General features: G+C 36.3%; 1 protein-coding gene and 1 long non-coding RNA gene across 2 annotated transcripts in view; one reads left to right on the top strand and one right to left on the bottom strand.

Annotated features, from left to right (window-relative positions):
- LOC111064113 (dopamine D2-like receptor) overlaps positions 1–14,843 on the bottom strand; it is a 459,718-nt gene that overhangs the window by 113,124 nt on the left and 331,751 nt on the right. Inside the window, exon 2 of the mRNA XM_039437773.1 lies at positions 4,613–4,722. Within this exon, the coding sequence (XP_039293707.1) occupies positions 4,613–4,722 (110 nt within the window). The remainder of the gene's footprint in view (positions 1–4,612; positions 4,723–14,843) is intronic.
- Positions 1–14,843, top strand: part of LOC120353574 — a 98,794-nt gene that overhangs the window by 81,079 nt on the left and 2,872 nt on the right. The gene's annotated exons all lie outside the window — the stretch shown is intronic.

A 14,843-nucleotide genomic window follows, 5' to 3' on the forward strand; every position in this document is an offset into this window, starting at 1 on the left:
GTGTCTCATAACTATTAACTGCAGTTGGGAAACTCTTTTTTCAAAGTGGCACTGTTCAAGTATTTTATTTTCTCCAGGATTGCTCGAGGTCTCATAAAAACCCGAGAATAGGAGCTCATTAGAAGTCTGTGATTCAATGTTCCAAACTAAGTCACCATTAAATGGGGAAAAGTGATAATTGCTTGCAATATTATTATGAAGCTGGGACTCATTGAAATCCTTTAGACTTTTAGTATACGAGATTTAGAATCCTGATGGTAATAGTTCGTTCTAACTGAGATTGAGTGATCAGCTTTTATAAGATTGGGAAGGCTGATCACTATAATGATTCTCAATATATGATGATGCATAAAATAATCATTTTTAGGAATGACTGAGAAGGTTGTTCACCATCATGAACTTCAATCATAATAACAATGATTAGAGATCATGTTCAGTCATGATAACTGGATGCTTTGAGCTGTACTGTATTCACTGGGAACATTTTCAATAAGACATTTATCCACCTGTGAACATTTTCACCTCTTCTTGCCTAACTTTACCCTTGATATTCATCCCATAGTCTATAGTGTTATTTCTAGGCATTGGAGTCTCAATAAAGAGGTGTCATATCTGTTGTGAAATCTCTCAGCAGAAGCGCAGCCAAAATTGTTTCAATTTCATCACGATGTGGGATGAAAAACTCGTCAAAATATATTGAAGTGTGCGGTTGAAACAAATGTTAAAAGAGAGCATGATGTGAGCAAATGGTATCATTGAGTAAGTCATTGTGTGGCCACCGAGGATTTCAGCCAGGCGCATGCGCTGGATACTTGTTTCAAAGTGGTCGTAAAACCTCCGTTTTACGATAACTGCTCCAGAGTCCAAACCTCAAAGTTTCCTCACTTGTGAGAGAATCTTCCACCAAGGAACGCTGGGTAATGTCGCTTCTGAGTAACGAGATGGTTTTCAGAACTCTTTCACTGTGAGATATTCCAGCGTGAGATCTTAATCTCCTAAGCTGAATATCATTACCAGGTGAGGAAACTTGACTCTCACTAAGCGGCGAAATAAATTTAAACGCAGAACTAACAGCGAAGATTGAGAACCTTTCTATTTAGATTTTGAATAGAACCATTAATGACAATGTTGTTGAATTATTTTAATTGATCTTGGAATATGTTGAAGGTAGGCCTTCCTGTATGACCAAACAAACCATCATATTATTTCGATCATTATTCTTTGTGTGAAAATATTTGTTATTCAGCGACTCTTCACCCCTTTGAATAGCATTGGAGAAGCTCATCCTAGAAAGTAAGGACCTTTGTCACAGTTAAGTTCCTTAAGCTAGATACCTAGATGGTCACGACCAAATCGTGACGGTGAGAGCCACATTTATTTGTGCTTCCAACTACAGTGGATCGTAACAGCTCCATATTCACCCACAATTATTGTTTTTGGAATTCCGATTTATGCCTACTTCCACATTCAATTAGCATTCCAGCCATTTCTCCTGTACAGAGCAATATCATGTCTATTACTAGATAATCTGATTATGAGGAGTTCAAATTCACCACTGGAATAGGTCTAAAACCCTGTATCGTAATCATTGTAATTTATTATATAAAATCGCCTAGGGTTTAAATAATGGACAATAAGTTGTAAATGAGGTAGAAATAAAATTCTTCAATGTAAATTTTTTATTCCTATACTTCTTATTCGTTGTCATTTTTCTCTCATAATGTACTTGACGAAACAATAAATTATTAACACAGGAAGCCTCCGTCATGACATGATAATAGTATTTGGATTGACTCTTAACCAGTCATGAGCATTGTGATAATACTTTATCAACTAATCCCAAAATATTCATCAAAATTCCTTGTGTAGCTATTAAAGTCACGTTGCACATTAAATTTGATAAGGATTCGAATCCAGGCATTGTTTTATCAGTTCAAACTGCCTAAGGGTTCAAATTATCCAAGAAGCACCAGCATTCCTGGACAGCTCACAAATTCAAGGAGCAATAAATATTAATAACTTGGAACTTATGTTCGAGTCATGAACAACGATTATCTGGCAGTGGAAATATGCCGAGGCCAAGGTTCTTAGCTGAGGAATTGGAAGAATCTTAAGAGCTTCATTCTGTCTTCGAGCAAGGGGAAAGGAAATATGGTTATTTTTCATCCTTCAAAAGTCGAGCATCAGCCTATCCATCCTCCACTCCTCTCCATCGTACGTTCAGATTCCTGAGACTGTTCTAATTTCTCACACCATCATGTCCATGTTTATCTACGTTGACTAAATTATTTTTTTGATAATTTTGATCAATAAAGCGGCATGCAAATGGGAAAGGCTGAAAGTACCGGAAGAAAAATTTTTAAGTATTAACAAAAAACATTTATCTGCGGCATATAATGGCTTGAAAATTCTGTGTAAAATTGAAGATTACTAACATAAGGAGCTGATCACGATAATTACGTCTAAATAAATATAGATAAAAAGAATTTGAAATTTACCTTGAAAGCTATAAGTGCCTGAAAACGTTGCCTGATTTATGATGTAAGGACTACGCATAACGACAACAATAGTGTGTGTCCCAGAACATCACTTCCAGGAGGCTGTGAGTACCTGGCGTAGAAACACTATCATACATTTTTGTACTCACTCCAATTTTTCCATTAGGCCCTATTAACTTGGAATTAGACTAATTTATAATGAATTTAACACATTTCTAAACACAAAATATTCTTTCAACATATTGGAATTTTGCAAAGGAATTATTAATATTGCTCTAAAAATTTCCTACAGTCTTTTAATACTTGGTATAACACAACACTACTTGCCTCACTTCTACTATTATGTCGAAGCATTTATATTATTCTGATCACTTAGTCATATATCACTCAGTCTTACTGCTGATTAAGTTTCGTATCTCAGTTTGTTTTAGTTAAGTTTTCGAACGTTCCGTTATTTAGATAAAAATTTGGATATAGATACTGATATTGATACTGATGAAAATAATAAAACTTTCACCACGTAACACGCATTCTATTAATTAGATTGGAAGATATTTCATGTATCAGACAACACTATAGGAACACTTAGTCCACTGTATTTGAAATACAGAAAAAAACTTGACCACTTATAAGAATAATAGAACTTTCGCCACGTAACACGCATTCTACCGATGCCGGTTGTAAACTATCATGGCGGAACTCTGTAGCATGCATGGTGATGCACATACAGCCTTTTCCAGCCTGATGAGTCATTCACCATTAACGCTCTCTATCGAAGATATTGTAACTAAACTGGACATCCTAGGCACTTACAGCTCTTTCCAGAACATTGGCAATGGCACAAGCAGCCTATTCCGCTAAAAAACGTTTTTTGAATTTTTTGGACTTTCATCTCATTAAGAAACAGAGAGATCCTCGTTGCAGAGGATCGGAATTGAAAGTCATCTTGGCAATTGAAGATAGAACTCCAGCAAAAGAACTCAGACTGTTGAATATAGTTTCCATACTGTTGAATTAAGTGGGTGAGGGGACTAGTGTTTCCATCTTGCAACATCTCTGAATTGAAATTGAAATTGAAATTGATTGGATTTATTTCTTCTCCTTTTACAACATTAATTTACATTACAATTAATTATGATGTATACTTCATCATAGTCAGTTATTCACTACTTATAATTCTATTTCCTACACTTTACACTCACATATATTCTCCAACTCACCCTAATCTTTTCTCCCTCCAACATACTCACTCTCTCTCACACAACCACACACTGACTCACTCACACTGACTCTCCCACCATCCAACTCACAATCTCTTTCTCCCTCGCTCTCTCTTTCACTCTGTCTCTCTCTCTCTCTCACCACCTGTTAATCTGTAAGCTAATCATGTCGATTATGAATTCAATCATAATTGGCGTACATGAGTTAAACATCTAGTTAATTATACAAGGCAATAACTGACCGACCGTGGCTCACATCTCACATTGTTTAGTTGAAGTTAATATGCGATGAGGTATTAGCCATGTATGTTCGATAGAGGTGCCAATGAAATTCTCTTTGTCCATATAATGAGCTGTTATTGATGAGTGAGGCTTAATGTAACTCTTGTTGGAAAATTAAAAAGAACTTTCGATGAAATGGTGAAGATCGATGTTGTAAAATCAATACTTCTTAAATTTTGTTGATCATGCGTGGGCTTGAGAAGTCAACTTAGCTCAAATACCATAATCATCATAATGCAAGCTTTTCTATTGTACTAATCCTGCTTTCTCCTTCCATATCTACGAATTCTTCAGCATTATCCGATGGAATGTTTTCAACCTTCAAAATATGTTCGCGACTCATTATCATCACCTATTTTACTCGTATTTGACACATAAGAATGATGATGATGGATATGTAACGATTGGCAATGGAAAAGCAGGCTTAGCCCTTACTATTCCTCCCCGAATCTTGAATTAAATTAGTCTAGAAAAGGTTACTCTTTATCAGAATCTTCAAACTCATTGTAAATCCTCATTCAATTCAGAATAAATGAATGAGTTCAAGATATGGACCTCTGTAATGTTGTGGTGATAAAGGGTAATGAGAATATTGTACTATTCTTCACTCACCTATCTATGCTGATTGCGACTAGGTTGAAAATAGATGATGTGGAGCAAGTGACATCCATCGCTATATAAAAATCACAAACGAAAGCTGGAAGGCTCCACGATCCATTCACCTGCAATAAAAAAAAATGAAAATATCACACGATTAAATCAGATATAGTACTTTGGTAAATTGATTATTCAAGGTGGATGATATTATTTTGTACTGAATTTTATAGCAAATATAATTGAAAATACAATTAAAATTTCTCAATAATAATAATAATGGATATCATGAACATTCTTGGCGCCTTGTATGGATGGGACACATGCAAAGAATGGATGATGAACGGTGGCCCAAAAGGATATTGAATTGGAATCCACCAGGAAGAAGGTAGAGGGGAAGACCACCTGAAACTTGGATGGAGTAAGTGAAGAGTGACATGCACGAGAGGAATTTGGCAGAGGGAGATTGGATGAATAGAGTGAGATGACATGTGGGAGAGAAACGGCTTGAGCTGTAAATTGAACTATATATATATATGAACATTCTACAGAATTATGTCTCACAAAAAATACATTGAATTTATTATTAGAAACACTAGAATTAATGTGAGAATAATTATTCTGCTACTCGATTCCCAGACGGCAGAAATAATCCACTCGATACTGCAACCCTCTGATAACTATCTTTACATTTTTGGGAAAGCTTCGTTCCCAATATTCGCCTACACTTGTCTTTATATACTTTTGGTTGAGTGAATCTAACATACAATCCCTGGCACCTTTGAAGACGCTGATAGCCTTCCCAAAGTGCACAGAAAAGAATAACTATCGTGTAAATTCAGCTGGCCATTTTGTGGGCCAGCAAAGGGCCTATCTCGCACGTATCGAAGAAAGGCCGGCCCTTTGTTTCGCGGCTGTAGAATTGAATTGGACGAACGTATTGTAGGGCTGAAAGGTAATTTAATTGTACACAGAGCTGTTGTAGTGCTTCACACGTATATATAGATATAATGTGGAGTTGTAAGGGTCCGTTCGTCAGGTCAGCGCCTAATCCAATCGTGACCCACGCCACTTGAGCCTTGCTTCCTTCGGAGCCATTGTTTAGAGGCTAATATATATATGTGGAGGGCTTTCGTAGCCTTGTTGCGGAAAAGGAGGAAGGAAAACCGCCAAATCCTTCTTCTCTGTCATCTGCTCTGGTAGCCAACTGCTGTGAAGGCCACAATGTTGTTGCATTGGGAGTACTTGCACTAGGTTAGAGTACTGCTATACAGTGATGCTGGAATGGGCGCTGAACTCAGCAATAATGCCCCACTCACTCTCGAATCACGACGAGCTGAATATTGGTAGACAAGTGACAAACTGTTGGCTACCACAAGTGATTGGCAAGTGATGTTCACTGATTACTAGTGACAACGTTATATGATTTCTAGGGTACACTACAAAAAGATTCGAGTTCAAACCAAACATTCTACTAGCGGTGCTTCGATTCCGTACACCAAATGCTAGAGATTCTGATTTGAAGAAGCTATAAATAATACGAACCTTTTTGTTGTTCACTTCAAGGCAAGAGAAGAATCGTTTGTATCCGAGAATTCTTCTGAATATTTACTTATGCTCTGATACAAATAAATTTAATATAAATATGAAAAACAATACAAATTATCAAGTACCCTTCATTCTATTACGACTAGTTTCAAATCTTCAAGAGCCATTTCCAACTGTAAATTTGAAGATTTAAACTTAAAAATGGCTCTTGAAGAGTTGAAGCTAGATAGATGTGTTGTGATAAAATGAAGGGTACTTGATCATTTCTATTATGTTCCAATAATCGGTAGCTCTAAAGAGGAAAGTGAAAACCCATCTCCTCACTGCTTCACCTTAACAATTTTCCATGAGTTGTCTGCTTCAAATACAATAGCTAATATAACACTCACGTATAAATAGGCTGCTTTGTCTGAAGATTATAACTGCTACTCGAGATTGCTGGAGTGACACTTGGCCTAATAATGGAAAGATAACAGGTGGTAGTTTACCCATTCCTTCCAATCAAAAAGCTTCTCCCTTGTGCTGATTCCTGTGGGAATTTTGATGAGACCAACTCAACGTCATCACTTCCAAGCCTATCTCCATTGTGGAAATTACTGAATCTCATGCCTCTCACAGGGTGTCTTCTACTAACAAACTAACATACTACTCTCATCATACTCTCTATTGAAATTCACTCCATTGTGCATATCATACTAGGACTACAACATAAAATTGAGGATTCAAATTGAGATAAAGTACAGGACAGAAAATTGATGTTTGTCACATTATCAGATCTAAACTAATAAACTGATTTGAAATTAATTTTGAAAGTATTTTTCAAATTTAAAAATCTGCGTTCCATGTTGTATTTTTGTTTTGTGTTTATTGGATTGTCAATTGCAGTGTGTATTTTAAAGAAATAAAATTAATACATCATAATCTAGCCACAATTGGACTGTCGTATGAATTAGAATTGGAACCGTTTCGAGCTTAAGCCTGTGTTACTTTTCTGCATATTTTGCATAGAGATCAAAAATTTACCAAGCATGGTTATAGCCTATGATTCTTAGCCTATGTCAATAATCAATTTATCCCAATCTGATATATTAAACTAATATGTAATTTGTGATTTAAGTTTACGTAACAATGAAAGCCCATTAAAACATACCAATATTTGAGTGCATTTGGTGGAGCAAATGGTAGCAGGCCAGAATATTATGAATGATATATTGTGGGTTTGGGTCCCATCAAAATATTGCATTTGCTGAGAATTTCCAACTCAAGGAAGATGATCTGCGTGATCTTATCAACTGAATATAATTTTGATTCTTTTTTCCCGATAATTCACTATAATTCAACTATAAACTATTATTTGAATTTTTCTTAGAACCTTGCGAAACGCGGGTTACACCTGCTCGTCAGTCTTTATATTGCGGAGCTGTGATAAATCCATTCATCCATTTAATAATCAGAAATTATGGTAAAATTTGTGGAGAAGAGAAAAAGCATGCTATTTCAATCGCTATTTGAAAATGGAGCTGGAATTCTTCTGTTGTATTTCAACTCACTAATTGCTTATTCTCAGCCAATAATGTTTACAAGAAGAGTTTAACATCCTCAGCCAGATGTTTCCTTCATTTCCATGAATCATTCGTGAAGAAAATATACGAAGCATTCTTGTTGTTTGTGGCTTGTCTCAACGCCTCTTGAAACCCTTCTATTTCAGTCAATAAAACCCCTCTTTACAAAGAACTGAAGCTTCATCGATTCGATAATAATCACTTGACATTTAATATTGGAACACCAAAAAGCATTTCATTTCAGTTAATGAGCGCGTAGAATTCAAACATGATTTCGAGGAAACGAACTTGATTGCAGCTCTGTTCGGATACCATTCATGTTTGTTACATGAGAAGGAAATGATGGGGCATTCAACAGCACTGAATGCAAACCATGTTATTTGAATAAATGCCTCAGTAGCTCTCAATTCAACAGGCAACCATTGACTATGAGGAGAACTTGACATTTAAACCAGGCATTCAATTGTCAGCTGGTTATAGAATATAGAACGCCGCCTGTGTTGCTATGTAATAAGATAAATACTAGTTCACTACAAGTCCAAAAACCATGGCAATTGTTTGAGTGTCTCGATCTGTCGATTCGAAACGTGCTTTTGATTATTTCCGGTCTGACATTTCAGCGTGCACATGACTAGGTGCTTCTATTTGCGCTTGTAGGAATTGATCGAAAAAATTTTATTAAATGCAACTAAGCTCTCTATTTCGTGGAATTGTTAATTGAATTCAATCATAGAGAAACACTATTATCATAGAGAAACGCTATTGTATCGAGGAACTAATCAAATACTTGTTGATTTGTTGGAAATCAATGAGATAATAAAGCATCTGGATCCTGAAATAGATGAGGCCTGATGAGTTGCATTAGATAATTCCATCTCTCATCACCCTGTTCAATAAAATTATATGAAATAATCTTACTTGGCTGATAAGTGGTAGAGTGAACATTAGTGTCCAAAATTTGCCAAGTTAAAAATGAAGAAGTCATTCTAATTTCTCCCTGGATGATCTTTATGTGTGTTCTTTATGAAATTGGATGATCAATTAATCATGCGTTTGCTTTCATTATTTAATTTCTCTTCAAAACGTAGTTTCTATCGTTAGAGTTCAGAGTTCAAGTAGAGTTCCATGTAGTCTATATGCGAGGGAATCATGGAGTTGAACGTGTGAAATAGAAGCCCTTTGATATAATATTATCATACTTCGAAATATACTGCATGTTCGTACAAAACGAAAACTTTACCAATGTACTGATCACAAGAGTGAAGTTTTCAAATCGCACAGTGTAGAAGGAGACTCTTCCTTATCTGTAGGCTATGTTTAACAGAGTATAAGCATCACAGATCAAATACACGCATGGGAGATTATTTATATTATCAATTTGGCGTGACATCCAAGCCCATGAAGGGTTTGCATCTGTTGGCATTCGCCTTCCGCCATCTTGCCGGTATTAATCAACGGAAGACCGCCTCTCAAATCCAATCTGAAATTCAAATCATAGCTGGTGCGTTGTCGAGCTTGAAAATGGAAAACGTTGACAAGTAGTGCAAAAGGTGTGCTTCCAAAGTGAAGTTGTCTCTTGTAATAAGGATTATTATAGTGTAAGGATTATTATTAAACTGTATGAACAGTACTGAAAGTGATGGGAATCTTTATGAACATTTCGAAGTATACATTTAAAGACCAAAAGAATAAATTCACATCTCAAATTGGAAGCTACAAGTTTCGTTCATTATCGATAATCGATAATCGAGCTACGAGCATTGTTGAATGTATGGAGGAGACAATAAACTGATGTCTGTCCGGAATTGGTGATATTCTGGAAATTTCACCCACGAAAAGGATGCAAAAATAAACTCTGAAGGATAAATGAAACTGGTGGGCGAATAAAACTTTTCTTCTAGTGACTTTCAATGTTTTCTCTTCCTCCTCAATTTGAATTCTTAACGCATGTTATTAAATTATTATAATTATTCTTTCTAATTGTTTGAATCTTTCTAAGTAGGTGATACTTATTCAAAATAGAAATTATAGGAAAACATGATTATACACTAATATTGTAATGTCCAATGTTAATATGGGATGGTTCTGAAATACAACAAACCACCTGTGAGGTGAGGTAAGAGAGCTGCAATAGTAAAAATATACCAAATATTGTGAGATGTTTTTCGAGACTAAAAGTATTGTACCAAACAAACCATTCTCCAATATCATCTGCTAAAGAATATGGAAAGTAATCCGTGTTTCTAGTTAAGCGTATTCTACATAATGCGTTCAATTTGTTCAATATAACTTTTTGATGGCTAGAGTCTCAGCCTTCTCTAGTATGATTCTTTGGAAATTTGCATAAGTTGATTCAGTAAACTGTTCAGCCCGATTGAAATTCCTAAGTGGAAGGCGAGTTTGATATTCTACTACAAGAAGATAGTTATGCTGATGCATTGTAAATTTCATGCTGCAGCTAACAGCTGATTCTAGACCTACTTTTTACTTTCCTTGCCCTATAACAATAGGGAAGGAAAGTATAGCTTTCCGAAAAAAATTAAGGTACCCCAATTTCTATATTTCTATACGTTTCAATGTCCCCTGAGTCCAAAAAAGTAGTTTTTGGGTGTGTGTGTGTGTGTGTGTGTGTGTGTGTGTGTGTGTGTGTGTGTGTGGTGTGTGTGTGTGTGGTGTGTGTGTGTGTGTGTGTGTGTGTGTGTGTGTGTGTGTGTGTGTGTGTGTGTGTGTGTGTGTGTGTGTGTGTGTGTGTGTGTGTGTGTGTGTGTGTGTGTATGAGTGTATGTGCGTCTGTGTACACGATATCTCATCTCTTAATTAACGGAATGACTTGAAATTTGGAACTTAAGGTCCTTACACTAAAAGGATCTGACTATATGATCTTTGATCATAATTTTGATCAAATGCAATATAAGAGGCGGCTAAAATGCCGAAAATGTTGTCAAAAACAAGGTTTTTCGCGATTTTCTCAAAAACGGCTCCAACGATTTTGATCAAATTTATACCTAATGTAGTCATTGATAAGCTCTCCCCCATCTATGCAAATTTCGATTTTTAATTCTAAATTATCAGGTTTCAGATACAATTTGAACAAGAAATTTCAGGTGGAAAAGATTAAGCATAGAAATCTCTACAATTAATGCTCTGTAACATTTTCACCTAAAATTGAAAATAAGCTCGGAATTCGAGAAAGTGTGATTATTCAATTGCAAACTGTTGGCAACAACTGTTGATTCCATTAAAACATCCTCTAAGAAGAGATAGCAGACCTCGTGTGTCTCCAGCGTTATTTTCCTGTCACCAGCTGGCTCAGATCTTGGAATATTTGACTTGAGATACGCGGAAACTCTAGCGTCAGGTGATCAATTTTCATAACGGCAAGGAAAGTTGTGTGAGTGCGCCACATCAGATTTTTGAAAATTTTGCCAGCTCGTGGTGCATCTCATTCTACTAGAGATAGCTATGTTATTAATAGACTACCAACGATAGTAGAGTAGAACTCTAGTTATCCGAACTCCGATTATTCGAATCACCGATTATTGGAATTGCTTCAAGAAATAAATTAAAATTAAGTAACCTATAGAATTTCTTGAGTAGCTCACTTTTCTGCAAGCTGAACAGTTACGGTTTAGATCTTTTGCTTCTAGTGGAGCCTTTAGTGGTATGCCCTCCAATTGGGTGGACAAGTTGTTGAATTCACAAGTTGCTGGAGCTCGGTGTGAAAGCAGCTGAGTTTGCACAGCAGTTAACTAGTGGACACAATCCGCTGTTTACACTACTTGTTCACTAATTCAAGATCAGCAGCCTCATCTGAATCCCCAACCAAGATCGTAGCCAGAATCAGCAAGGCAGTTCACACCGCTATCCTTGATAAGTTGTTGTAGACTACTATAGAAATTAGCCATCACTGAGGAAGTTAGAATAGGAAAGTATCTAACTCACATTTAAATCAAGTTAATTCATTTACAATTGATATGCAGTTGTTGAATTATGATCAATAGAGACAAATATATTCTACATTTATTCATACATTTTTTACCAGTTCAATTTCCATGGAATGAATTCAGTTCCACTATGATATTCATGATACCCAAACATTGTTCCGTGATGCCTATGAAAAATTTGACTTATTCAAGTTGGAACTTGATAGAACATTCACCAAGGTCTCACAAGAAATATCATCTACATACTACTACACAAACTACAAAATATGAAGCAGTTACATTCTGTTCCAGGCAAACGATAACAGTGATATGAATGATGAGTTCGATATTATGAAGTGAAAGCCAATTAGAAGTACTTCATTTGAAACAGAGACATAAGAAGGAATGGAGATAGAAAAAGTAATATATTATCAAATTATTTTTTCAAAGGATATTTCAGGATATAGAAACCAGTAGATTATGAATACTCTTATGATCACGTCTGCGTGATGAATACGTATTCATGGAAACTTGATTGTGGATAGAATAGTAACAAACGATTGATTATGAAAGTTTCAATAAAACATCAACGAGAATGCATCCAAAGTTTCTTCGACACAAACACACTCAGTTTCTTCTCATTGAAATACTACATAACCAATTGTTTGATGAGATTAGCCAACAATCTACTATGATAATAATCTCATAATGTAGACAGGAAGTCTAAGAATAGCTATTTATGTATTATATTGTGTGCTGTGTGGGTGGTGGCTGTCATCCACTGTTGTACACCATGTCCTTGATATTATGACACACGTGCACCACAACACTATAGCAGCCCAGTCAGTGTTAGGCCTACCAACTTAATTTTTGTTTTCGTGCACTAATCCTACATATAACCCACCAATTATTTTGCGTTGCCATGTTGCAAATCTGGAGTGCAGAAAAAATTTTTCCCGCACTAGAGCGGAAAAGTGATTCTTTGCGTTTTGTAATCAGTGCAGGAATGGCCACTTTTCAAGGTAACTGTAGGAAAAAAAAATTTGACCTAGGAAAAAATGTGACCTTTTGGCGAGCTGTTTACCATCAGCTGATTGAGGAGCGTAAAGAAACTCTTCTGCGCATTCGCGAATGATTTGCGAGCGTAAAGAAAATTTACTGCGCATGCGCGGATGGTTAGCGAGCGAAAAAGTAGATTCTCCTCAGAAATAAGCTGTTTTACGAGGAGAATTGAGTATGTAAATTCTTTTTTTACGTGCAGTTGTAGAAAAAATATATTTTCGTGATATTTTCGATTGAAGTTTCACCTTAGATGTGGCAGAGAAAAAGAAGGAATGAATGGGATACAATAGTGACAGAGTACAAAGGAAGTACTAGGTAGTGAGAATGGGTGGAGAAGGAGAAACAGAGAATGATTGATGGGAAGAGCAGAGGATTTCCAGGTGAAAGTGAGCAAGGAGAGATAAACCCACCTGTCGATTAGGCCCGTTCATAAATCCCTTCAATTCCGCGACAGATAGACTGTCCCTCAGAATTTGCAAGCTCAGCTGAACTGATCCCAACTAGCCCGCTCGCTTCGACTGGTTAGACGAGATTGGCAGCGAAAGTAATCACAATTGCCACAAAATAACCACAGCAAACCACCGATAAGAGCACTTTCAAATCTCTCTGCTTCCAAACTTGGAGCTCTCTGACTGATAACATTGAACATTTTTTCCCTAAACAAGGGTCTACTGATTTTGTATTTTGCTCCATGATATGCTGACGTTCCGTAAATTCGATGAGGAATTTTTGTTGCACGGAAACAAGGTGATAAGGATTAAAAAGAGAATTTAGAAATACTGAGCGATAAAACTAATAGTACAATGATTATTTTAGATATGTGATTTTTCGAATTGTAAGGCTCCTTACAAGACAATTTAATGTTTGTAAGGCTGCTTTTCAGTAGACCCATCCGGCCGGCATTTCTCCCACATTTGTGTGTTTCACATTATCTATTATCAATTATTGTAATAATCTCCAGAACTGAGATAGGCCTATTTTGCATTTTGTACATCCTATAAAACCGGAGGTTTTCGAGGTTATTATTTTCTACAGAATTTTAAAATCATTAATTAGAGCACCATCCAAATCAACACTTAGTTCATTTTATGACTTGATAATGAGCTTCTTCGTAACATTGCCCTCTTTCTCTAACAATCGATACATGTGGAGCAGTCTCCTTCTATTTCAGGCGAGGCAGATTGAGAGATAATAGAAAAAGCAGATTGATAGATATAAGAGGAAAGAAATATAATGATCCCAGCCAAGCATATACCACAACGACGAGACGGTAATGATTTACGAGCTGGCTCAAAGTGTTATCAAACCCGAAAAGCACCTGTAGCTACTAGCTAGGTGGTGTGTTGTGAGGTGCGTCTGCCTTCTGTTCCTGTTCCTGTGGGGAGAGAAAAGACTGAGAGAGTGAAGAGGGGAGAGCAGAGAGCAACAGACAGGAACCTCTGAGAGCACGCAACGTGCCGTCCCAGTCCCGTCTCCCGGCCCCGTCCCATCACTCGCTCAAGAGCTGTGAACATTTATAAAAGCAGCACTCTGCCGGCCATGAATAGAAACTACCGCGATATGTGTGGAATAAATCTAGCCAAAACGCCATTTCCTGCCGAAACGTCTCAGGCGTATTCTTTAGACGTTCAGCTTTACCTCACTTATCTCTCTGCACATTTTTATTTTTTCAAAAATTTCTTGATCAATCAATTTTTGTTCACATTGTGTCTCGAAAGATTATCATCTGCAGAGATCAATTGCTATAGGATAGAAAATCTTTATTCATCAGACATTTTATACAAATACAATCATATGAATAGCGTCAGTTTGAAATCACATATAAGTCTCAACTTACTATAGTTGGTACACAAATAAAATTAAAAATAAATCAATGATTTCTGTTGTCAAACTCCTGCAAACAATACAGGGATAAGCTCACCAAATATTCCTTCAGATTCTTACCAAATATTTTGATATCTTTAATTAACTTTAAATTGCCTGGAAAATTAATAAAAAATTTTCTTCCTTTGAAAATTTTTCTATTCTCAAAAAGATCCAATCTATGTCTCTCAATAATTAGGCCAAAACGGGTATTATAGTTGTGAGTCTGATTTCTTAACTCTAATAAAACATCGGACTGCTTCCTGAAAAACATGATCACATCGAATACAT

Source organism: Nilaparvata lugens, chromosome 11 (assembly GCF_014356525.2).
Source record: "Nilaparvata lugens isolate BPH chromosome 11, ASM1435652v1, whole genome shotgun sequence".
Taxonomy (NCBI): Eukaryota; Metazoa; Arthropoda; class Insecta; order Hemiptera; family Delphacidae; genus Nilaparvata; species Nilaparvata lugens.